Genomic DNA, 24,791 nt, shown 5'->3' with positions numbered 1-24,791 from the left:
TTTTTATAGCACTGTGCTAGTCAGAGGAAGAGAACAAAACAAACTGGTCCCTACCTTGTTGGATCGCATTGGCCCACGGAGGAGACAGCCATTAAACCAGTAACACGTGTAATACTGCAATTCGTGCTAAGAACTATGAAGGCGAGAACTGCGCATTGCCAGAAGACGGTGGAACAGAGCGATTTAAATTAAATTAGGGGAGCAGAAGACCTGTCTGACAAACAGATGTTTACGCTGGAACCTGAGGGATGCTTTGCCATTTAGGACTCTATCCGGTGCAAGTATAGAATCCAGCTCAAATGAGCTGGAGCCAAAAATGGAAAATTATTGTCTTAACTAAAGAGTCTAGGATGGGGCTCACTAGCTTCAGACGTGGCTGGGGCTCGGGGGAGGGAGAATCAGGAGTGACTACTTAATGGAGCGATGGAAATGTTTGGGAACTTGACAGGGGTGGTGATAATACAACATTGTAAATGTACTACATACCACTCAACCGTACTCTTGAAAATGGTTAGTTTTATGCCACGTATATTTCACCTCAATAAAAAAGAAAAAGATAAAGAATCTGCATGGGATTCTACGGGGGCGGAGGGGAGATCCAGAGCATTAGGAATGGCCTCTAGGTGAAGTGGTTAATAACACCCAATGGGAGAAGGACAGATGTGTTCTGACCCCTTTCATTTAAGGTTCCTTGATGCTCTGATGACACTTCCAGAAGATACTGGAATGGCGCACATGCGTAGTCTCCTGAGATGATTCACAAAAACAGACCAGAGCCATCTGGTTGCCCCCTTCTGTGCGTGGAAATCACAGTGTCTGTTGGCCTTTGGCAGGTGGCTGCGTCTGGGAGCTGTGCCTGGCTGACACAGGACAACATGGGGACCAGGCAGTGACACCCCCCAAATCCTGGTGTCAACAAGTAGCTTCCTGTGGGGTTCCCTCTTGATGGAAGGGGGGAAGGAGCTGGTGAGTGGGCATGTGTACCCATTCTCATGTCCTTCTAAGTGTGCCTGCTGGAATGGTAACTCCTGCACTTCCCAGCCTTCCCTGCTGCTAGGGTTCTGGACTCGAATCAGGCCCTTCCAGTTAGATGCACTTGTGTAAGTTTTGGCAGACAGAGGAAAGGAGGGTGCATCTCCCTGATGCTTTGAGTATTGTGCTAGCAAAAACATTGGTTTTTTTGCAGGCCTTCCAATGCTCAGCCACCAGTTCCATGAATGACAAGTGGAAATTAAGCAAGTTCACATTTTTGTCACCTGTCCTGCATGTTGCCGACTCTGCCTGGAAAGAAATCCTAAAGGGTGACAGGACATGAGAATCAGCATCTCGGCATAGTGATTCAGGAAGGCACGGCTGGTCCTAGGACTGCTCTCAACTGACTTGCACCTGGCCCAGACCCTCTAAGAGTGGGCTGATCATTTGGAAAGGAGGTCGTTGAAGGAACACTACAGCCGGGCCTATGTGCATCGGATGTTGTAAAGGGCTAGGTCTGGGATGGGAGCTGGGAGAAGTGCCAACATGAGGTGGAGCTAAAGCTCAGAAAGCCTCAAACCAGGATCAAAGACAGGAGCTTCCCCCGGATTTGGGGAGAGAGAGAGCCTGGATAACGGAGAATTAAGAAAAGCTTGGAAAGGCAGGATGCCGGCCACGCCCCAAGACTATCCCTGTGTTCTCTTCCACATCTACACTGGGAGCGAATAGAAATGAGCCGCAGCTTACCTCATCAAGGGGAGGGATTTCCAGCTGGATATTTCCCTATGTATCAGTTACTACAGGGGTACAGTTGATGTTACCCACGGTTTCTGACTCTCCAGGGAAGAATCCTCTGTGTGAGTCTTAGTGGGAGGCAGTGCCTATGTCCCCCTATAGATGCCAAAGGGGCCAGGTATTCTTAACCTCCTGGCAGCTGGGAAATGTGCCCCTGACCCAAGCCCAGCCAATCACATGCTTCTACCTGGGACTTTGAATCTTCAGGGAACAATGCAAATACAGAGGGTCTATCGAGAAATTGCTTCTGACAGCAGCAGATGTTAGTCATCCTAACTGGATAATTCCTGGGGCAGGACCTTGGTTACGTCTCCAGTGACCAGCCCACCTTGGTCATGCTCTTGGGGAACCCAGGTTCTTGTTGCTTCTCTGCTCAGCCATTCTCAGCATGTGGCTTCCATCCTTGAAGTGACTTCTTTGTCTCAAGATGGCAGCTGACCTCTACCCATCACATCTGCATTCCAGGTACAAGAAAAGAAAGATCAAAGGGCAAAAAGATATACCTCCCAACTGAATCAGGCCCTTTTAAAGAACTTTCCTGGAAGCCCCACATAATTATCTTTTCCTTACATTCAATTGGCCATTTCTATCTACAGAGGAGGCTGGGAAATGTCATTGGGGCACATCGGCACCCCCAGCAGTACAGAGATTTTCTTAGAGCAAAGGAAGGGGAGAATGGATACAGAGTGGACAACTAGGGAGGGCAAAGAGAACAAAGTTAAAGGGAAGTAATAAAAGTGATATCAATCTGGGTGAGATAGCACATCAAGGTTGCATCCAACATACTCCTTGTTTCGATCACATAGCAATGAAAGGTAAAAGTTGTCAACAGATAATTAAAAAGACAGAGCCAGGATCCAAAAGCAAAGTGAACATCTCTTTGGATCAAAAATGAGCAGAAGCAATGTGAGTGGTGAGAGAAAAGACCTCATGGGCTCTAGGTTTGGAAATGAGCAGGAGGTGCTGGGGGCTCAGCTCTTGGGAGGAAAGGACACTGTAAAGCCTTCTGGTGAGAAGAGGACCCGAGGCAGGTTCACAGGGTGAAACAGAGCTGGGAACGAGGGTTGCCCACCTGCTGCGGAGGACTGTGGATTACAGGGAGCTGAGGACCTAGAGAGGTGGGCGAAGGGGACTGAGATTCAGCTTCCTGACCAGGAGGCCTCCTTCCCTGGGCCGCAGCGTGCCTGGTGTCCTCATGGAGCAGCAACCTCAGAGCACTGTTACCACATTTCTCGGTTACCATGGAGGTAACCAACAACTGCTGGACTTCTGGACAGGGGGAGAGAGAGAATGAAACCCAAACATGACCCAAAGAAACAAAGAAAAACCCTCCTACTCACCATGGGCCTGCTTGCAAAGTAAGTTTCCAAAATATGAAGAGATCTAATGCCAAGAAGGGCAGTCACCAAATTTACCAAAGCATGATACAAATTAAGCTTATGGAACAATACGGCAAGAACCTAAATAAATATGTTCAGGCTAGTCAGATATAATTAAAGACATAATTTATAAAAAAAAAAAAATACAAAGCGAAAACTGCACACAGCCTCACAGTGGCCACTGTGGCTGCCGGTTATGGTAAGGGGCGTCCGCATTCAGTCTGTGTCTCAAGGTGGAAACAAGATCCTGGTCCCCCCCGGCCCAGTTCTTGTCCGAAAAGAGTTACTTCATGGCCCTGAGATGCACCATGCTGGCTTTCCCAGCCAAGGTCCCTTTTGATCTTCAGGTCCGCCTTTCACCATAGCTCTGCTCTTCCACGTCCAGCCTCTCAGGCATGTTTTCAACTCTGCTGGATTCCCCCATTCCACAGAGACCTAATTCCTGAAGCTCCCCCATCCTCATGCTCCAATTGGACTGATGTATAGTTGTTTTCCCAGACAGCTTTCTCCTGGACTGGCTCCACTATTTCCTACATCTCAAATCTTCCTCTTTCTTGGTTGATTCTTTAGTTGTGTGACATGTCGCCTATAAACGGTTAAAGGATGGTAAGTTTTCTGAATTCTTGCAGATCTAAAAATGTCACTCGTCAGAATAGCTTGGCTGGATATAGAATTCTAGCTGGAAAATTATTTTTTCCTTAGGGGGGAAAAATCAACCGAATAGGATTGAGCACCAAATTGTGGTCCCTAAATATCATTTCCCACTAAAGGAATCCTGGCTCCTTGGAGAATTGGCTGATTACAGGTTTGGGGTAGGAAATTTTCAAGGTAAACCTGAGATATCTTATCTTACCAGAAAATATGGAAGCTATTAACTTGGACTGGGTGGGGATAGATCATAGCCACAGCCCCAGAAATACCTCAGCCAAGGCCATGAGTTGTTATTGTTGTTGTTTTAAATAACCTGTTTACATGTTTGAAAGAAACAGAAAAAGGCAAGCCATTCACCTCTGTAAAATTAAGAACAAAGCAAGATTAAAACGATTGTTGATGCCCCCTGTTGGCGAGGCCGTGGACCACCAGCACTTTCTCACTACGCTGGGAGAATCTGCTGTTGGACTGGAGTTAGCCTTTCTAAGTGACAATTTAGCTATACTCCAAACTTTAAATACACACGCCTTGTGGCCTGGCAACATCACCTCTAGTTCTTTTTCTAAACAAATAACTAAAAATCTACATAGCTGCACAGAAATATGTACAAGAATCGACATTGCAGCATTGTTCGTAATTGTGAGACACTGGGAACAACCAAATACCCATTGTTGCAGGAGAGGTTACATCAATTATGGGTACGTCCACAAAATGAAATGCTATGCTGGGGCAGTTAAAATGAGTGAGGTAGTTCTGTCCGGTGGGAAAGTATGTCCTAATATGTTGTTAAATGAAAAAAGCAAGTTGCAAGGGAACGTGTAAAGTATGTCACCAGTGGAGAAACATTTCTGTTCCATGGAAGAAATGGGACCCCACGCCTCCTGAAGCTGCTCTGGTTCCCGGTGGCTGGATGTGGTGTGACCCTGTAGGATGTAAGTGTGCACGTAACACATTTTGTCATACTGTTGGGATTTTTACAACTAGTATGTATTTTATAATCAGAAAAAAATTAAATAATGAACAAGGATCATAAAGCTTTATTTAATAAATATAACCAAAAATTTCAAAATACTTTATTCCATATGTAGCCAATTAGAGAAAGAAAAAATAGTTAGAAGATGTCTGAAGAGATCAAGTAAAAGGGTCAGGAGCAAGGAAGGAGGTTGGGGAAAATGCAAGCAAGAGGGAAACAGGAAAATAACAAAGGCAGGGGGAAGCCAGAGGGGTGCTCAGAGCCTCAAGACTCTCAAAGTACCACCTTGCGTGGGTCACATCTCCTGGGGGCTTCTACTCCTTGGCAATGATAGAAGATGCTAAATTGACACTTGGGGAATCAGTCAGGGACTCCAGAAATTTGGAAGTCCTCTCAAAACCAGAAGGGCTGTCTACTTTCTTTTTTCTATGACCATCAGGATTGGGTCCCCCACCCTCCCCCAAATAAAAAAGAATTTGGCCAGACATCTGTAAGCTCTATCCGGGAATAATTGGCCTTTTCTGAATAGGCTTTAAGATCCTCAAGGCCATCAATTTTTAACTAGGTCTTGACATCCATCTGCCACTCAAAGCCTTTTTTTTTTTTTTTAAACTGAAACACTGGGTTCTGTTCTGATGCCTCCAAATCACATCTCGAAGACAATTTACTTCATAGTTCATATTTTTCCAAATCCACGCGCAAAGAATGGGAGGTCAGATATGGTTATGGGGCATCATCTGGTGAGAAGGTAGTCAATAAATCATTACAAAGGAAGGAGTTTGGGGGTCCTGGGGAGGTGTCCTTTGCCTTGGCACAGAGCAGATGAGCCTGGATAAACCCACGAAGCGCTGAGGCCTCTGAGGAAATGTCTGGGACTCAGTGAATGTCTGGACCCCCAGGAAGGGGACCTGGCCCCTCTCCTTTGACCAAGGGAAGGCTGGAGAAAACAATCCTAAGCACAATAAGATCCCAAGATAGGTGTATTACAAAGAGTATGTGGCAGTGTGGGGGGCCCGCTGGGGACTCCCAGAAAGACTTGGTAGACACAGGAGGCAGGAGCCAAAGCCCATCTTGGGCTGACTCCTCCCGAGCCATTTCTAGTTTCTGAAAGGAGAAACTCCTAAAAAAAGTTTTTTGTGGGTTTTTTTTTTTTTTTTTTTTTTGCAGAAAAAAGGCCCGAGACCTTTCAGAGCCTCCCTGAGGGCATCGAGGAGCGGCAACAACATGGAATCCAGTCAGAAAGCTCATTTCTCCACTCTTTATTAAAGCTAGGTCCTCCTGCTGATGGCTCCAGGCCAGGGCGGAAGCAGCTGGGGCCCAGGGGGGCACCAAAGATATGCACTCTGAGGGGTGTGCAAGGAGAATGAGCACGGAGCCAAACCCCAGCCATGCAGGGCTACGCTGCCTTGCCCTTGGCCCCTGAGGTTCCTGTCCCACAGGGAGAGGAAAGAAACTGAGGACAGGGAAGGCATCACCCAGCATTGCTGATGCCTCCTGGGACCCCTGCCCTCCTCAGCACCCCGACCCACCCCACCACCTCACCCAGCCAGGTGAATTCTTAACACCACCATCCACACCCGCTTTCCCACCCACCAACTACTGCGCCTCCTACCCCGCCCCCAGCCTCAGCAGCCTGGCTGCTGGCTCTCCGGCCCCAAGGCCATGTCTACACTAAAACAGAAGGAACTAGGTCTAAAAGGGAATGCAGTTGCTTCAAAATCTGTTTTCTGGCCCCACTCACACTGGCCCAAAAGGCATTAAGGGAGGAAAGGATCTCACGTGAGCCATACTTCAGCTGCCTGCCCCGTGGCTCCCAATGGCCCAACCCGGAGGGCGGCGTGCCCACCAGGCGCGGGCCTTGCATAGCTGGGTGCCTGGCTTGTCACTGAGCCACAGGCTCAAGTCCACACCCCCAGAGGTGGACTTCCACTGTACAGACTGCCCACCCTGTGACATGGGATTCTAAACAGAAACACTACCTGCTTCTAGTATAGAATAATGACAGAAGCAGCATTAAAAGGACCTGCAGACGTCACAGGGCCCTAACCCCATAGGGATGTGAGAAATGATCCTGCTGCCGACCTGTCACCTTACAATTGGTTATTAAATTTAAACAAGCACTGGGCTTAGAGAGCAGGGACCCATGTGTCCACCTGCCCGGGGGTGGGGGGGTGGGGGCCCAGGCAGTTGAAGGCTGGGGCCATGGCCGCAGCAGCCAGCAAGGGGCCCCTGAGGATCTCTGAGTGTGCCCCCTCCAGCTGCCAGAGGTGAGAGTACCAAAGGACTCAAAGGGGGAGGCGGAGACCAAAACCCACCGGGCAGAATTGTGCCTGGCTGATCTAGGTGCTCAAGTGGGGTGAGAGCGAGTGACCCTCCCCCAGAATAAGGCTTCAAACTCCCTCAGGACCCTGGAACACCTGCAACCCACCCGCCTGGGGCCACAAATTTGGTTTCTGGCTTTTCCTCCTCCTCCCAGATTCTTCAGGCCATACAAGAGATGGAAATAAATATCCACAGTAGACAGAATAAAAGCTTTCCCAGTTGCATCTCTGTCCCCCCCGTGCAGGGAGGAACACAGTCCTCCGGAAACCCATAAGGCTTCCCCTAGCCCCGCGCAGTCCTTAAAACTTCCCGGACACACTCAAATGACCAGAAGGTCCCTGAAGTCTCACTGAGGAATGGGAAGAAGTCGTCAGCCAAACCCACGGGAGGAGCCGGACGCTCCGCCCTCGACCACCCCACCCTCCCCTTGACGCAAGGGCTTCCCCTCCCTCGCTGTACAACCCACTTACAAACTCATCGGCCACCGGTCCTCCAGGCCACCCAAATCGGAACCCGAGTGAAATAAATAAGATCGCCTGCCATCCCTACCGCGTGGCTCCACAGCACAGACCCGGGGATGCCGCAGTCTTGGTCCGGGTGGCCGCCCCCTGCCCTCGCCTCCTCCGCGCGCGGCTCTCCTCTCCCCACGCGCCCCCTGCACGGCCGGACGAGCTTGGCGACCCGGTTTCCCAGGGCCGGCAGGAGGGGCGCCCGAGGCCGGGGGGCGGCGCGGTGCACCGGGGGCTGAGGGGAAGGCACCGCACCAGGACTGGGGCCCTCAGCACCCCGAGGCCAGAGGAGCAAGGGGCCGGCGGCCCAGCGGGCTGCGCCTCCGTCGGCCTCGGGCCATCACAGGACGCTCTCCTCGTAGGCGCCCGAGGGCCCCGCCAAGGTGGCCGTCGGCTCAGAGCCGAAGCTCGTTCCGCCCGCGAACTCGAGCAGGGTGCTGCCGCGCTCCCCGGGCCCGCTGCCCGCGCCCGGCGGCCCCTTGGCGGGAGCCTCGGCCTTGGACGCGGGGGCCGCTGCGGCCGAGCCGGGCGCGCCGGCCGCGCTGCGGTGCGTCTTCATGTGGGTGAGCAGGTGCGAGCTCTGCGAGAAGCGGCGGCCGCAGTTGGCGCAGGCGTAGGGCCGCTCGCCCGTGTGCGTGCGCTGGTGCGTCACGAGCACGGAGCGCTGCGAGAAGCGCTTGCCGCACTCGGGGCACGGGAAGGGCCGCTCGCCGGTGTGGCCGCGCCGGTGCTTGGCCAGGTTGGAGCGCTGCGCGAAGCCGCGGCCGCAGTCCGTGCAGCGGAAGGGCTTCTCGCCCGTGTGCGTGCGCCGGTGCCGCTTGAAGTCCGAGCTGTGGCCGAAGCCCTTGCCGCAGTCGGGGCAGCGGTGCGGCTTCTCCTCGGCGTGCGCCCACTGGTGCCGCGTCAGCGCCGCGCTCTGCCCGAAGCGGCGGCCGCACTCGCCGCACGCGTAGGGCCGCTCGCCCGTGTGCGCGCGCCCGTGCGCCGTCAGGTGCGCGCGCCGGCTGAAGCCCGCGCCGCACACGCCGCACACGAAGGGCTTCTCGCCCGTGTGGCCCCGCACGTGCGCCGCCAGGTGCGAGCCGCGGGCGAAGCGCGCGCCGCACTCGGGGCACGGGAAGGGCCGCTCGCCCGTGTGCGTGCGGCGGTGGCGCGCCAGGTGCGAGCCGTACACGAAGCTCTTGCCGCAGTCCGCGCAGCGGTGCGGCCGCTCGCCCGCGTGGTAGCGCTGGTGCTTGGCCAGCGCCGCGCGGCGCCCGAACGTCTTGCCGCAGTCGGAGCAGATCCACGGGCTCTCCTCCTCTGCCAGCGCGGCGGGCGCCGGCTCGGCGAGCAGACCCCCGACGGCCGGCGCGAACGCGCGCAGCCCGCCGCCGCCCCCGCCCCCCGGCCCGCCGCTGCCGAAAGGGTCGCAGGCGAGCCCGGCGCCCTCCACAAGGGCGAGCCGGCCCCCCAGGGGCCCCGGCAGGGGGCGCCCGTCGGCCTGCAGCCGCTCCCCGAAGTCCGGGAGGCCCAGGATCGGGAAGCCGTCCGGGTGGAGCCAGGACTTGGGGTGCACGGGAAAGTGGAAGCCGAGTGGGTGCGAGGAAGGGCCTTCGCCCTCCCCCAGGCCGTTGCCCAGCTCGAGGAACCGCCTGTCCGGCTCGGGGTCCTCCTTGCGCCCGGGGCTGGGCCCCACCGCCGCCGCCGCCTCCTCTCTCGCCTCGGCCTCGGCCTCGGCCTCTACGTCCGCCTCGCCGGCCCCGGCCTCCTCGGGCCCCTCCGGCCCGACCTCGGCCTCCTCGGGCCCCGCCGCGGGCCCCGTGTCGCAGGGCTCCCGCCGAGGGCCGTCGCCGCCGGGCTCCGCGCACCCGCCGCCGCGCCGGTGGCGCTGGAAGTCGGCGCGCAGGCGGAAGGCCTGGCCGCAGTCGGGGCAGCAGTGCGGCCGGTCGGCCGTGTGCACCGCCTGGTGCCGCGCGAGCGCCGAGCTCTGGCTGAAGCTGCGGCCGCAGTGCGGGCACGGGTAGGGCCGCTCGCCCGTGTGCGTGCGCTGGTGCGTGACCAGGTAGGAGCGGCGCCCGAAGCCCGCCCCGCAGAAGGCGCAGCGGTAGGGCCGCTCGCCCGTGTGGATGCGCCGGTGCGTGACCAGGTGCGACTTGTAGACGAAGCGCTTGCCGCAGTCCGGGCACGGGAAGGGCTTCTCTCCGGTGTGCGTGCGCTGGTGGATGGCCAGGTGTGAGCGGTACACGAAGCCCTTGCCGCACTCGTCGCAGCCGAAGGGCTTGACGGCCGCGTGGTAGCGCTGGTGCTTGGCCAGCCGGGACCGGTGCGGGAACACTTTTCCGCACACGTCGCACGTGGTCTCGGGCCGCCCGGCCGGAGCAGCCACAGTGGCAGGGAACGCCCAGGGCGCCAGCAGGTTCGCGCCAGGCTCCCGGCCCGGCAGGAAGGGCTTTGCCTCGGACCCCTCGGCCAGGACCCCGAGGCTTCCGGGGTCGGGACCCCACCCCTCCGGGGTCTGCGCTGAATCCGAGTCATCGGGGCCCCAGGTCCCAGGAACGTCCCCCACGCCGTAGGCCGCTGACCAGAGCCCCGGGGGCTCGTTCTCTTCCTCGGCCACCTCCGCCAGGAAGTCCTCGTCGTCCTCCTCCTCGTGGTCGTCTAGGTCGTCCGTCCAGAACCAGGCCCCTGAAGGCGACAAAGGAAGGCCAGGAGAGAGGTGAGAGGAGGTCGAGGCAGCCCCTTGCTGGCTCCTCCCTAGAGAAATCACAGCTTGCGCGGGACCCCAAGCTCCCCCGGCACCGAGCCTCCATCCGCAGGCTCTGGACAGGGTGCCTCTGCATTCCACGAAGGGAGAGGCTGTGCGCGTTGTAGCGCACGTGGGGCAGTAAAGCCACGGCCTCCCTCAGGAGGAACTCTGCAGATGGGAGAAATGTGCGCATGGGTGTCCCTCCTAGGGGAGGCCCAGATTCCTTTACTTCTTGGACTGTCCTCAAATGGCTTCAACTAATTAATCCCTCTTCCAGATCTCCAGTGCTTGCCACCCTGAGAAACAGGAACGCTCTACAAAGTTGGTGACCTTGCCTGTAGGTTCCTGGGAGACCAGGGGCTAAGCCCGTAACAGGCATCTGGTACTCAGAAAAACAGAGACCCCTGAGCTGTTCTCCCCAAAACCCCTTGTCTTCCAGAGAACTCCACCCCCCACGCACCCCCACCCACCCCTGCTTGGCCCAAGGCAAGCAAGCCTCCAGCACCAGCACAGCCCCAGGGCCCTGCAGCTGAGGACCTGCCTTGTAAGCACCTAAGTTCTGCTCAGCATCCCTTCCCCTCTGAGTTCTTCTCCACCAGCCTCAGGCTGGCCAGCAGTGGTGGGTCTCCTTCCCACTCTCAGAGCAGAACCTGAAAAGGCTGCCTTGAGCCAAGGAGACCTAGAGGGGCCATTGGGCCCCAGCCCTCTGCACTCATCCTAACAGCCTCCAGCAACGATTCAGGCACAGCCCAAGCTTCCCTGCTAAGGCACCCCAAAGCTTGGCTTTTTCTGAGTGGCTGTGCATTTGGGAAACAGTCCCAAGCTGGCTAAGACTGGGTGAACTGCAAGCACCCTACTATCACAGAAGGCCAAGGACACCCCCCCAAAAGGTCCTGCAGTTCTCTACCTCCTCCACCAAAGTGACCTCTCCCTTCAGTGCAGAGCGTGGGTACGGAGTCAGACCTGGAGGGTTTTCTAGTTTACAAAATGGAGTGCTGATTGGCCTGCCACCATTCTCAGGAGAGAACTACCATTTGCGGAGCAGGCACTAAGTCACACAAGGAACAGAAGGCAAAACGCCTGACCCACGGTGGCCCCAGATGTTGCAAAGCACCTGTGTGCCTACTTTCTCATGTACACTCCACCCCGGGTCGGGCCACAGTGGTCGCACACCATGCTGTCGCCCTCCCCAGAATCCTAGCATCTGGAAGGTTCTAGAGGGTGGGAATCCCCTCCTCTACCCCACCTGGGTCCACCACCAAAACTGTGGCCAGTGTCAGGCATCACCTGGCTGGATGAGTGTGGATCACCGAGTCCTGCCCCTGAGGGAAGGTGGGGGCCCAGGAGGGCTGCCCACCCTGGCTCAGCCCTCGTCCTATATTCTGTACAGCACTCTACATGTAGGGTGATATGGTCACGTGGGAGAACACAGCAAAGCGCAGGGACAGATACAGCCAGACACAGAACTGTTCGGGCATGATTTCAGCTGTGAACAAAAACACGCATCATTTAAAGGCGTACAGAAATGGGTTATTTTATTTTTTTCAGAATTGTAATACTTTCAAGTTTTCTACAGTTAGTACTACTATACTGTTAAAGTAAAAATAAGTTTTAAAATAGGAGACCAAAGTTTCCTGAACTAAGCTCAGTTTACGTGCAGCCGCCACCTGGGGCCACGAGTGGGTGGCGTGAGGCGTCCGCCCCTTGCAGAGCACAGAGAAGGCACAGCTCCTCACTGGGAAGGCCAGAGCACCCTCATGAGACAGCAGGGGATGGTGGAGGGACAGGCAGTTCCGTGGGTACTCAGATCGGCTGGGAGTTCTTGCCATGAGTCTCAAAAAGAATTTTACCACAAGACTCTGGGGAGGGTCTTGAGTAGTTTGAATTAGAGACTCCCCAAGGCCGGGGGAACTGAAGCACAGGAACACGTTCAACGTCTTAGGGGCGCTAGTGTGCACCCCAGGACCTAGCCCAGGGTCAGCCCCTGCTGGATACAAAGCCGACACGCAGGCCAAATTACCTTGGCCACTCAGAACTGGGAAGGGTGGGCCAGGTCCCAGTGACTCACAACATCTCTTCCTTGGGGTCTAGGAGCAGCGGAAAGCCCCCACGCACACCAGGGAAGGGGAGCCCTTGCCCGGCCCCCACCTCAAGCCTCTGCAGAGGAGAGCGATACAGGAGGGACCTCCAGAGCCGGCACAGCCTCTTGTCCAGGAACGAGAAACCACTGAACACACGGCAAGGTGGTGGACAGCACCACGGACACCAAACGAGGGGCAGTAAGGGCGGCCATGTCCCTGGCAGTCAGAGCCGGCTGCACCCCAAGATCGCCGGGAGGAGCAGGGCCACTGGAGGGCGATGCAGAGGAAGACCAGCCTGCCCTGAGGCTGGGTTCTGTTCCCTTGTCTTTCTGTCACCAAAGTGGGCCAGAGTCTGGAGGTGGGGCCCTGGAGTGGGGGCGGCCAATGGAAAGGTCACTCCAGGTTCCCAGGGAGTTTGCTGGAATCCAAGTGAGCACTTACCAGGTCTCCTTGTGAGACGAGAGCCAGAGCAGAGAATGCTTTTACAAGGTGGGTGAGGGGACATTCTGTATCAGGGGCCTATAGGGTCAAACACAGTTGCTTCTTCCAGAACCCACAGGGGTAGGGCAGAGAAGAGGACCCTGGGAAGTGGGAGCTGCTGCTTCATCTCCTTGCGACATTTGCTCCCAAGGACTATGACCCTGGGTGATGATTAGCTAAGCTGGAACCAGTGCTCTGAGCCCCGATGACAATCCCAGGGGCTGACCCGTGGCCCTGTCAGGAGAGCCCCCTCGTCAGTTAAGTGCCCTACCAAGGCACTCATCACAGGGCCTCGGAGAAGATGAAAGCCCCCGAGCCACACGCCTGGTGCACCTCTGTCCCCGAGCTGCTGCGAGGCCCAGCGAGGGCTGCTCAGCACGACGGACACACAACGCCCTGAGAACCAGGCCGTTTTCTACGACTCCCGCCCCCGGGGCAACCTCTGCCCGGTCCGGGAACCCACCCTGACCTGGTCCCATGATGAGTCGGCTCTGACTAAACCCATCTCTGCTGGGGCCCGAGAGTAAAGTCAACACCTGCTCCTGACTTCTCCATCCAGACCCGGAGACTCGAGGTACGTTTGAGGAGAGCCCCCCCACCAAGGAACAGTTAGAAGGGGAGGACATGAACAGGGTTGGTGGGCCCAAGCTGCAGGTGGGCTCCTGCCTCCAGGACTGCTGGTCAGCTGCCCTTCCTTCCCACTGAGCAGGAGTTTGGTAACCAGGGCTGTACTCAAGTGTGGGGGAGACGGCAGCTCACGACAAGGCCAGGTTCCTGTACTGGGCTCTGTCCTCCCATGAGCACAGGGCCCACCCCCCATCACTGGCAGGTGATCTCTATGGCCTCAGTCTCCTCATCTGTACCATGAATATAATACCAAGGACCAGCTATTAATAGGAGCCTTCCTCAGGTGGAATGTTTCCTGGCTCCTTCCCCTTCTGCCTACACCACGCGCCCAGGGCTCTGAGGCAAGACAGGACCCAAGTGCCTTCTCCCTGGCTCAGACAAAAAAAGGGGATTCGGGGACACCCAGGGCCCCCTCAGGGGTGTGCCAAAGGCAGGGAAGGCCCACGCTAAGGACTAATATCCACCCGACCCCGGTGGGGCAGACAGGCCCAGCCCAGGCACTCCGCCCAGGCGCTCATGGGCTGTGTGAGGTAAAGACCACCTGCAGGCTGGTCCCAGGCCTACCTTCCACGGCTGCTCCTGACCTCCTCCCCTCCAGAACCACTGACTGTGCTCACTGACCCTGAGATGCCCCCACCTTAGTGTTTTACCTCTTACTGCTCTGAAATTCTCTCTCTCCTTTCCTGGGGCATCTTAAGCAGGTGTGACCCTGCATGCTGTAATTCTCTTCCGTCCTTCACTTTCACATGAGGGGCAGGAGTGCAGCCAAGGAGGGGGATCAGCAGCCGGCCCCGCTGGGTGCCAGGCCCGCGCAGGGTGCCAGGGAGACAGCACAGGGGAAGACAGCACACAGTGCTCGCTCTTACGGAGGCGGCCGGAGGCAGCAGACGGGGAATGAGGAAGCAAACATCTAGGCAGGACCGTTTCAGACAGCGCTGTTTGCTGTAACTGCAGGGAACATCCTGGAGAAATGCAGGAAGGCGTGCTCCTGAAGTCTGCGTGCTCAGAGAACACGTGACTCAAGTGGGGCCTGAGAGCCGAGCCAGCCACACAAAAGGCAAGCCCGGCAGGGGAAACAGTAGGCACAAAGGCCCTGAGGCAGGCGAGAGCTTGAAGACTAAGGTGGTCTGAGGGGCCGAGCCTGAGAGCTAAGGGTGTAGGAGATGAGTTTGGAGGGGCGGCAGTCTCAAGCCACAGCGGGGCCCAGACGCCGCGCCAAGTGCACGGGGAAGCTACTGGAGGGCAGGCAGAGGCAGCTCGGGGACACCTGTGGCCACAGGCCCGCCGGCCTCCTGGGAGCCTGGGACAGGGTGGGGCGAGGAAGGCAGAGCGACAAGGACTAATCAGGCACGCAGCCAGGCCCACTCAGGTGCCAAGGACACTGCAAGAGGGGACTGGAGTAGGAGAAGCCCCTTCAGGTGCAGGTTCACTCTGAAATGCCCATCAGGTAAGTGAGTGGAGAGACCAAGCATACGGGTGGACAAGCAGACAGGAAGAGAGCTGGAGAAAGAAGCTGCGGATGGGCAGCATCGACGTAAGCTCTGGCCGCAGTCACCTAGAGAGAACAGAAGAGGACGCAGGACTGTCCTGGTCTTGGGAACAAGCGAGGGCAAGTGGAGAAGCAGCCGGGAAGGCAGCTGAGAAACCAGGGGTGTGTGGGGTCCTCAGGGCCAAGACGGTCGCCCGCAGAGAGCGGAAAGCCAACCCAACAAGGACACGAAGCCAGACCACCGGGCCCAGGTGGTGGCGGTGTCCTCAGGAGATGTGTGGTCGGCTGGCAGGCACACTTTTCTCCAGCCACGACCCAGCTGCAGTGCAGATGTGGGCAGGAAATGGGGTCCTGCATGGGCAGGGGTCTGGCAGGCAACTCCACGGGGCTATCACATACAGCGGGTGGGGGGTGAGGCACTGCTCTCCAAGCCGGGTGAGGAGAAAGGCGCAGGAAAGCGGGTGGGGTCAGGAGAGGTGAGGAGAGCGAGCAGCAGTGAGCTGGGGTGGGGGGGGCGGATATGGGTCAGGGGGCCGGAGCACGGAGCTGGAAGGGCAGAGCAGGGGACTTCAGGTCAGTACAGCAGACGGGATGGGGCGCCTGAGTGGAAGAAGCCGGCCACAGTCCAAACCTTTTGGCCCAATTCTTCAAGAAACACAAGAGAGGAAGACACTTGTGTTTTGCCAGACTACAATCTAGAAATCCAGAAACTGTCAGGCTCACAACAGTTAGCATCCGTCCTGCCAGACCCAGCAATTCTCAATTCTCGATGGACTCAGCCACACAGAAATGAGTACGGGGAGAAGAGGGGAGGGAGACCATTTAGCAAAGAGACTACAATCATAGTTAAGAAAGGCCTTGGATGGGGCACCTGGGGGGCTCAATCGGTTAAGCGGCCCACCCTTGATTTCAGCTCAGGTCATGGTCTCAGGGTCCCGGGATCAAGCCCCGAGTTGGGCAGGGGAGTTGGCTTGAGGATTCTTTCTCTCTCTCTCCCTCTGCCCCTCACCCTGCTCTCGCACGAGCACATGCACACACACACTCTCTCTCAGATAAATAAAAATTAAAAGAAAGAAAGAAAGGCCTTAGATGGGTTTGCCCTACCAGAGCTGACCCCAGCAGACAGGGTCATGTCTAAGACCATGCCTGGATCCTGTATCAACCTCGGGCTCACCAGGTGGCACGGGCGGGGATGGGGGGAGCAGTCGAGGCTCACCGGCCCTGCTACAGCGACCAGCCGCCAGCCCTGCTAGCCAGCCTCCTCAGGGTGCTGCCGAACTCCACCCAGGACCACCCACACTGGAGCCTGCAAAAGGCTGTACCCCAGGACCCTCCAAGAAGCATGGAGAATGGGGGTACATCTAGCCCACATGATGAGAGACTGGCCAAGGCAGGCCTGTGGCCCCTTTATCTGCAGGTGGCTTTTCTGAGCTGTGCCCGTAAACAGGGCCCACCTCTCACTGAGACCCCCCTCCGAGAAACATCTGTCCCAGACTCGTCCCGGAAGCAGCTGCGATGGTCTCACCAGTCAGCGCCCACCCAAGTCTGAATGAAGCCCAGGAAGGATTCCCAGAAAGGGCCCCACAGCACGTGGAGAGCCGGGACGGGAAGGCCATCCTGCAACACCGTGGCAAGTGAGCCCTGCGGCTGAGCCCACCTTGGACAAGCCACGGCGTCACCACTTTCAAAGTCAAAGTCCTCATATGCAAGGTCGACTGGTCGCCTCTGCCCTGCTATGGCCCAGGCTTGTCGAGAGAATACAGAGTAAACGGGAAAACACTTTGAAGAGACCACCCGTAGGCGCAGTAACACGGTCTGTGTTTTTCTGTATTTTTATTTTGAAATATGTCTATGAGCTGCTCTGAGTCTATCCAGGCACCTGATTGGCACGAGCCATCCAGTGGCCCTCACTGGGGGGACGTCACTTGAGCCCAAAGGCGGACACACCCTCCACGGATCTCTCTCAAACACTGAGCCTGACTCTCAGACCTCGTGAAGCACCTCCACAGAACCAACAGTCCCACGTCCTCGGCTTGGAAATTATGGATGTAGGTCAAATTATTTGTTCTCCACGTGAGCAAAGCGAAGCTCAGACAGTTGGGGAAACAGAACCACATCAGCAGTGTCCAGAGAAATTCGCCACCCTGAACACTTCGCTCCCAAATCTCCTTTCTGGAAGGGGTAGAGCTGCGCACCCAGGCCAGAGGCCTGCCCCCCAGACCCTTTGTTCAGAGATAGCCCAATGGGTGGAGAAGCCACAGGACCGGTTCAAGTGTGGAAACCAGAAAGGCGGGTTCCGGCACTCTCAGCCAGAGTCTGCCCAGTTCCTGCACTTATTTCTCTGAGCCAAACACTTAACAAATGGCCCTCACTTAGAAAAAACAAAAACAATCAGAGGCTCCAAGGCAGGGACAGGGACATTTTCCAAGGCTCCTAAGAGGAACGCGTAGGTTCTCTAAGGATTCGCCAGCCTGGAGAGGCCAACGCACAAAGGCAGAGGTTAGCGCGTGGTGGCCTCCCTATCCAAGCGGCCCACTCCACATCCCAGACCACCAGCATCAAGGCCACGGCACAGAGCTAAGGTCAAGGCCAAAGTCTGGCAAAGCCCTGAGGAGCCGCGTCAGCAGAAACCCCACAAGATTCCATCTCCTACTCACCTGTGTAGACGCCAGTGACAATGTCTCCTTCGTCAGGACGGGGGCTATCTGGGACCCAGGGCTCCTCCCCTTGCTCCAGCCGGAAGATCAGATCCGGCTTGGGGATTGGGTAGCCTGGCCAGGAGAGAAACAGCCAGCAGCTGCAGGGCTGTGCTGGCCAGGCCCCGCCCTCACCGCACACAGTGCCATCCCCGACATGCCAACCGGCTCCTCACTCTCCCTTCCCGGACCAGCCCTCCCATCTCCCGGCCTCCGCCCTGGGAAATCCCACATTCACAAGTCTAGAGTTTTGCCCTGAGAGCTGCAGCTGTCCTGCTCAGCCCCTCCACACACCTTCAGCCCCTCTAGCCCCTGACTCCTCAGCCCCGGAGGCCTCAGGGGGCAGACGGCCCAGGGACCGGAGCTGGACGGGCGGCTCCCAGAGCACATCCACCTGGCTCATGGCACTGCTGGGCCACAGCGGAGACCCCGGTCCCTAGGACTCCCCCAAGAGGTGGGCTGGCTCCAGGACGCCCCTCTCTTAGACCCTGGGGCTTCAGAAGCCACTCTTTCAAACGGCTAGGCTGCTGGCAGCCTTCAGACCACAAAGCCTCCCTGCTTACCCAAGGACACCAGGATCCCATAGTTTTCCTGCATGACGTCCTTGTAAAGGTCCCGCTGGTCTGCGTCCAGCCTTTCCCATTCCTCCAATGAGAAGTACACAGCCACATCTTCAAAGGTCACCAGCCCCTGGAAAACAGAGCCCTGGCCTCTGCCCTAAGCTGCCTTCGGAGAGAGGCGGGGGAGCCCCTAGAACGCGAGCAACAGAAAAAGCTCGTCAAGAAGAGCTGACCGTGGTCCTGCAACACGGAGCTCACGGGGCCACAGCCCGACATCCCGTCACTGACAGGCCTGCAAAGGCCCAGCAGTACTCAAGGTGTGCAAGCCTGGTGGTGGGCCTTGAAAGCCAAAGACCCCATTTCCGTTCAGAGATTAGGAACCCAGGCTCAGAGAGGGCGAACGCTCAGCATGGGGCGGGGGGGGGCAGAGCCACAACTCACACTGAGGTCAGGAGATGAGAAAGCTCAAGTCCATGGCTGTGCGGGGAGGCTATGTCCTCCCCCCTCATTGTCCACCTTACGCCAGTGGTCACATCAGCAACGTGAGGGCCCATGCCTGGGTGCATAAGCGGCATCAACTCAACCGACTGTGGGCACTGGTGCCCGATCTGACTGGGCTCGGCAGGAAACCCGAGCCTGGACAGGTGACAGGCCCTCCAGGTAAGGGGCCGCAGTGCAACCACGTGAGGGGCAGTCAATATCCTCAGGACATGATGGCCTCGGAAGGGTTGGGCCCCGGGAAAGTGGAACCACGTCCCGTGGGCTTGGGGCTAGAGACCCCCAGTCACTTCTTGCTGCCCGTCCCCGCTCACAGCCTGAACTCGCCCTGAGGACCACAGAGCCTCTGCTTTGCCCACAGGGGTCTCCAGGACAGCAGGTGCCTGGTTAACTGAGCTCCAGAGAGACAGCAGCTCACCTGAGATCCAGCTGTCAGGGAATCATCATCATCTTCCTCCTCTTCTTCCTCCTCTTCTTCCTCCTCCTCCTCCTCCTCCTCTTCCTCCTCCTCCAGGTCCTCATCCCTAGGCGTGGCTGGAACCTGGGCGGCCTGCAAGGCTGAGGGGAAGACCTGTTAGGGGCCCGCCTTCCCCGTCGGGCCTTGCTGCCGCAGTCACCTTTCCCGGAGAGCAAGCAGGGGCAGGAGTTCCAGGCTCCTCCATTTCAAAACCTGGGTCCTGATGCTCCAGCTCCACCCTGTCCTGGCCTGCCCTCCCAGGCCCCCACTGCCTCCTACCCCGGGAGCCGGTTCCTTTCTCTTACCCTTTCCCTGGAGAACTGGGGACTTGGCATCAGCAGCACGGCTACAGCGCTCCTGGGTCCCCAAGGTCAGACTCTGCTCCTCTGCCGTCACCTCCTCCACGTCCTCGTCCTCCTCCAACTCCACCTCCACCTGATCCACGTGCCCTGCCCGCCCCCCTTCCTCCTCGTCCTCCGCCACCTGCTTGTCCTCGCCTTCTTCCACTACTATCTCTTCCTCCTCCTCTATCTCCACCTCTTCCCCCTGGTCTTCTTCCTCTTCTTCCTCCTGAGCAGGACCACATTCCAACCCATCCTCCACCTTCGCCAGCTGCGTGGCTGGTGAGCCTGGAGTGGTTCGCAGGGCTGCCATCTTCCCCGGAGGAGAGCCTCGGCGCGGCCTGAAACACAGACGGGCGGCGGTGACGAGCGCCCACAGCACGCTCACGCGCCTTGCTCGGGCCTCACACGGGCCTCACGCCGCCCCGCGGGAGGCAGGACTCATCCCCCCCATTGGACAGAAATGGCTCCTGAGTTGAGGAAGGACCAGGGCTCTTCCCATGAGCTCACGTGGCACAACTGGGACATTCTGTACCCTGAAAAACTAACCACAGAGCCCCTCTCCGTGACTCCATTATGCGGCCTCAGCTCTTTCTTGCCAGCAATTATGTGCTGGATATGAAGTAACGTGCTTTCTTGGAGTAAATCAGGGATTTAGCCCAGGTCTTTATCCTCAGGGGCCATGAGAAGCGGGGAGTCCAGGCAACACGGCCGAGAGTGGCCCACATTTGGCTGAAAAGGGTGAGTGCAGCCTGGGAGGAACGGCTCACCTGGAATATAGGGGAAAATGCTCACCCAGCTCTCAGCACCCACACTGTGCCGGCAGGGGTGTGAGAGGAGAGGCCTGAGCAGGGGTGCAATGAGACCGGCGGGCTCATTCACCACTGCCGGGAAGGCCAGCAGGTCAGGCTCCCTCCTGCCAGAGGCGGCACACAAGAGGTCCTGAGTGTGTGTTACCCTCTGCATCTCCCTTGCCCCTCACTCCATCCAGGGCATCTAGAAAAAGTTCAACAGATCACGGAGATCCGGTTCATCGCTGGACCGGCAAAGATGATCTAAAATGCCCTGTGACAACTCTACAAGTTTAAAGGATCAGAGAATCCCAGGAGAGAATCCTACTCACGCCACCGTCACAGCTGGCTCAGCCCAGGTGCTAGGCAGAGACATAGCCAAGCTGCCGCAAGGCCCACAGCCAAGGGCTGTAGACCTGATGGACAGGAGGCTACGGGCCCAGGGGCCACTCCTCCCTCCCAGGTGCCCGCTGGAGGCCCAAGGGCAGGACAGGGTCACAGTTTTGACAAAGTCGGTTTCTGAGGCTCCTTTTTGAGTGAAAGCTTAAGAATGAGCCTGCCACCCAGCATTGGACCCATCAGGGCTTAAGACTTAAACAGGGCTCTTTCCAAAGTGATCCAAGCCCACTGCAAACACAGCAACCCCCGAATCCTGGGACGAGGGCATGAAGGCCAGAGGGTTCCTGCAGTCAGGCCACATGGGGCAGCTGGGTCCACCCCAGCTCAGCCGGCTCCACGAGTAGACAGCATCTGCCACAGAACCCCAACAACAGGACAGGGACGCCCCACGTAAAGACGTGCAGGGTCAGGAGGACAGCTCAGAACACCGGGTACCTATGAGACAACTGCTCTTATTCCCCAACCCATCGCTTTTTTATTAATCAGGCAGCACACACTCATTCTCTGAACTGCTCCTAGCTACTGCTTTCAATCCACACATTAATAGCTAGGAAACTCGGAGCAGCCACGAAGGCCTCCCAGAGACCAGGGCCCAGGTCCAGGAGCTGAAATGCTCGGGCTCCCAGAAGCCACCTCTGTCCCACCCCTCACGCCCCCTCTAGCTGACTGGATCACGAATTCAGTCACCGAACCCAGCGTCACAGGTGAAGAGCTATGCCTAGGTGGGCCGCCCCAGCCTTCAGCCTCTCCCCAAAACCAACATCCTCGAGTCTCCGTAGCTCTTTGGCCATGTGAAAGCGCCGGAGTGTAGAAACACGTGTGCCAAGCACTACTCTAACCACCTCCAAGAAGACGCAGCCGCCCTACCCAGCACTGAGGGCACTTAGAAAGCTCAGCAAAGGTTTCCTAAGCGCCACCCACCTCAGGATCCAGAGGAGGGCTTTCCTCACCCAGGCCTCAGGCTACAAATCCAGGCTGAACCCAGACACCACACCAAGTCCAGCGGAGCTGTCTCCTGCCTGGCCACCGTCCAGAGCAGACTCCCACAGGCCGGTCTGCCGTATCCAAGGACCCACTCGCAACAGAAGAAAACCCCAGGGCTTTGGAATAAAGTGGCCCCATGCTGGTCCCACCTCTGAAACTTTGCCCATGCTATTCCCTTTCCCTGGAACTTGCTTCCCTTCTTCTTCACTGATCCTCTGGAGGTAGCCCCCTAGGCCCCCGTTTCACCCAGTTCCCCGAACTCTGTCCTCACAGAACCTCACTTTTATATATTTACGGAATTGTCTCCTTACTGCCTGTCTCCCCAAACACACGGTCAACTGCAAGAAGACAGAAGTTCCCTTTGCTCATCCCTGAATCCCCCCATGTCAGACACAGAGCTACTCAAATATTTATTAAGGAAGTGACTCTAAAATCTGTAATCAATGTGATGAACATGAGATTTTAAAAACTCAGGGGCTCCTAGCTGGCTCGGTCAGTAGAGCATGCGACTCTTGATCTCCAGGGCGTGACTTCAAGCCCCACACTGGGCCTAGAACTCACTAAAACAAAACAAAACTAAACACCTCAGTATTCTGGCCCCACTGCCACATTCCAGAGTAGACTGACCACTCTTCAGGGTCCTTCCAAATGGAACCCACACCAGAAGCACTGAGAGTCTCTGCCTTCAAAGAGGCTGGTGCACCTGCTGGTGACCAGAGAAGGGAAGGGCTCAGCAGCCCTGGAGGTCAACAGTCACCCCGCAGATGGAACCATGGCCTAGCACAGCCAGACACCCCACATACCCCAACCCAGAATCCAGAACAGAATCATTCTGGAAAACAGACTTCAGTCACTTGGGCACCAGGTGCCTTCTGCCTCCCCAGGCGTGTGGGTGCTGGGCTCACTCCCCCAGACCCACACACTTTCCTTTCTTCTCTTCCCAGCCTGTCAGTCACTGACACTCACTCTGCCCACTTTCAGGCACCCGATTCCAGGTCAGAAGTCACAGACGGTCATGTAAGTAGCCTCAACAACATAGCGCCCCCCTACCCGACTCATCCCAGACCCTTATTTCCACCCAGGCCCTGCATCCTAGGATACAGCACTGCAGACGCTCATAGCTGAGGATGACAAGACACCCTCCATGGAGACAAGGGAGGACCAAAAGAACAAAAAAAGTTTGGAAACTGTTAGAAACTCTCCACAAAAGTCCCAAATTCAAGGAACCTACATAGAGAAGGAGGAGACATATATCTAAGCCCGTTTCCTCCCACACCCCTGTTATTCAAGGCCTTCCAGGTTTTTGTCTCCTCCAAAAAGCCTTCCTTCCTTGACTACTAGGATCCTCACTGTGTGTCCATGGATTGGGCTGCCCTACCCTCCAGGATTTAGCTCCTGGAGTAGCTGTATCCGGGCGCCCAGCTCCCCGAGGCCAGCCCCTCACCATGCTAGCCAGCTCCCCAGACCTGCCAACACTTGTTGAACCAAACTAAGTACCAAGGTCTCACCATACAGGTGCAGCGGGGCCTGATCCTCCTGCACACCTCCCCTTCTCGCTACCCACCTAGTCCTCCACCGAAGGCCCGCCCCTTTCCCACCTCCGTGGCCACATGGGGCAGCCCAGACCCTGCCCAGCCCTAGGGAGAGGTTCCCCTAGCAGACTACTAGCAGTAGAAGTCGGCACAGCAGCCCACCGGAGCCTCCATTTGCAGAGAGGGAGGACCCAGACGAGGCCCCCAAGGTCACTGAGCAAGCTCACGGGGCGCCCGGCCAAGCCACTTCCATCCCTCCAGGGGGCTTATCGGCGTGGGTCTCCCGCAGAGGCCGTGGCGGTGACAGCCCCTCCTGGATGGGTGTGTCCCCGGGGGCGGCCACGGCCCAACCCCCGCCCCTCAGGCCTAGCCGGCGGCAGGCACCTCCCGAGGACTCGCGCGTGTCCTCCCCAGCCCGCCTGCCCCGCGCTGCCGGCCTCCGCCCGCCCCGGGGGTCGGAGCCCGCCCCCAACCCCCCGGGCTGGGGCGGGGGTCCGCGGGCCGCGCCGGGCGTGGGCGCGGCCGCTGAATGCCCGGCCAGCGCGCCACTCGGGCCCTGCCAGGCCCAGGCCGGGGCCCCACCGGCCCCGCGGCCTCCCCGCGGCCTCCCGCGCCGGCGTGGAGGGACGGCCCGACCCGGCCCCGCGCCCGGCCGCCCGCACCTGCCGCCCACTCACCGCGCGCGCGCCGGGCCGGCCGAGCCGCCGCCGGACGCCGGGGCCGGGCCGGGCCTGCGCGCCCCGCGCTACACAAAGTGACGGCCCCGGAGCTGCGCGGCGGCGGCGGCGCGTGGGCACCGGAAGTGCCGCCGCCGGGCCCCGCCCCGCCCGCGCCCACGGGGGGCCACTTCCGGTCACGCGGGGTTGAGCGCGGCTCGCGGAGGGGGCGTTCGTGGAGGGAGAGGAAGCGCCCGGCGTGCGAGGGAGGGCGCTCTGGGTCCCGGATCCCGGCTTCACCCTTGGGGACCCCGGTGCCCCGCTCCTGGGAACCCCAGGGCCCCCTGTCTCGACCCAAGACCCTGACTCCGCCCCTGGGAACCCTAGCGTCCCCTGCTCTGACCCGAGACCCCGACTCCACTTCTGGGAACCCCAGCGCTCACTGATTCGACCTGAAACCCTGACTCCAGCCCTGGACACCCCAGCGCCCCCCACCCTGAGACCCTGGCCCCAACCCCTGGACACCCCAACCCCGGCCTCCCCCTTGATTCTCCCCATGAGATCCCTGGGCTCCCGAGGCTAGTTCCTCCTCAAGCCCAGTCGGAATTCCTAATGCAACCAAGGTGCAGGGAGTACCTACTGAGTGCCAGACTGGACCTAGGCCCACCCCAGGCCTTGGGACTCTCTCCAGGTCCTGAGACGGTGGAGGTAGGCGATGACCTATGGAGGGGCCTCGTGGAGGCATCTATCCAGTCCGCATGCCATGACACCTGACAGGGGCAGGGGCGATCCCTTGCAGGTGATGAGCAAGTGGGACTGTAGCAGGTGGGCCGGGTGTTCACTGCTCACCAGCCCTGCTTACGGGGCCACC

The 24,791-nt window shown here is 58.1% G+C and overlaps 1 protein-coding gene across 3 annotated transcripts; it reads right to left on the bottom strand.

Moving 5' to 3' along the window:
• Positions 1-4,814: 4,814 nt before the first annotated feature.
• ZNF316 (zinc finger protein 316) lies at positions 4,815-24,095 on the bottom strand. Of its 3 annotated transcripts, XM_045875854.3 has the most exons (6): positions 23,942-24,095; positions 19,523-19,899; positions 19,179-19,318; positions 18,266-18,392; positions 17,664-17,777; positions 4,815-10,268 (listed from the first exon to the last, which is right to left on the bottom strand). In XM_045875854.3, exons 2-6 carry the CDS (start codon positions 19,869-19,871, stop codon positions 7,942-7,944), a joined length of 3,057 nt encoding a protein of 1,018 aa, XP_045731810.1. In that variant the 5' UTR covers positions 19,872-19,899; positions 23,942-24,095; the 3' UTR covers positions 4,815-7,941. The 3 variants fall into 3 exon arrangements, with proteins under 3 accessions (XP_045731810.1, XP_064449391.1, XP_064449390.1); XM_064593321.1 differs by lacking the exon at positions 17,664-17,777; XM_064593320.1 differs by lacking the exon at positions 23,942-24,095 and having other exon boundaries at positions 19,523-23,854.
• Between the last annotated feature and the right edge of the window lie 696 nt (positions 24,096-24,791).

Source organism: Mirounga angustirostris, unplaced genomic scaffold, assembly GCF_029215605.1.
Source record: "Mirounga angustirostris isolate CCGP_5_RB_7025 unplaced genomic scaffold, mMirAng1.0.hap1 SCAF_5, whole genome shotgun sequence".
Lineage (NCBI taxonomy): Eukaryota > Metazoa > Chordata > Mammalia > Carnivora > Phocidae > Mirounga > Mirounga angustirostris.
The sequence above is the reverse complement of the archived record's forward strand: the minus strand, read 5'-3'. Positions and strand labels throughout refer to the sequence as shown.

Excerpts from the sequence above, each read along its gene's own strand:
- ZNF316 (XM_045875854.3), bottom strand. The coding sequence starts at position 19,871 with ATGGCAGCCCTGCGAACCACTCCAGGCTCACCAGCCACGCAGCTGGCG. Across the intron at positions 19,319-19,522 it reads CCCAGTTCTCCAGGGAAAGG|CCTTGCAGGCCGCCCAGGTT; the intron begins GTAAGAGAAAGG and ends TCTTCCCCTCAG. Across the intron at positions 10,269-17,663 it reads TGTCACTGGCGTCTACACAG|GGGCCTGGTTCTGGACGGAC; the intron begins GTGAGTAGGAGA and ends TGTCGCCTTCAG.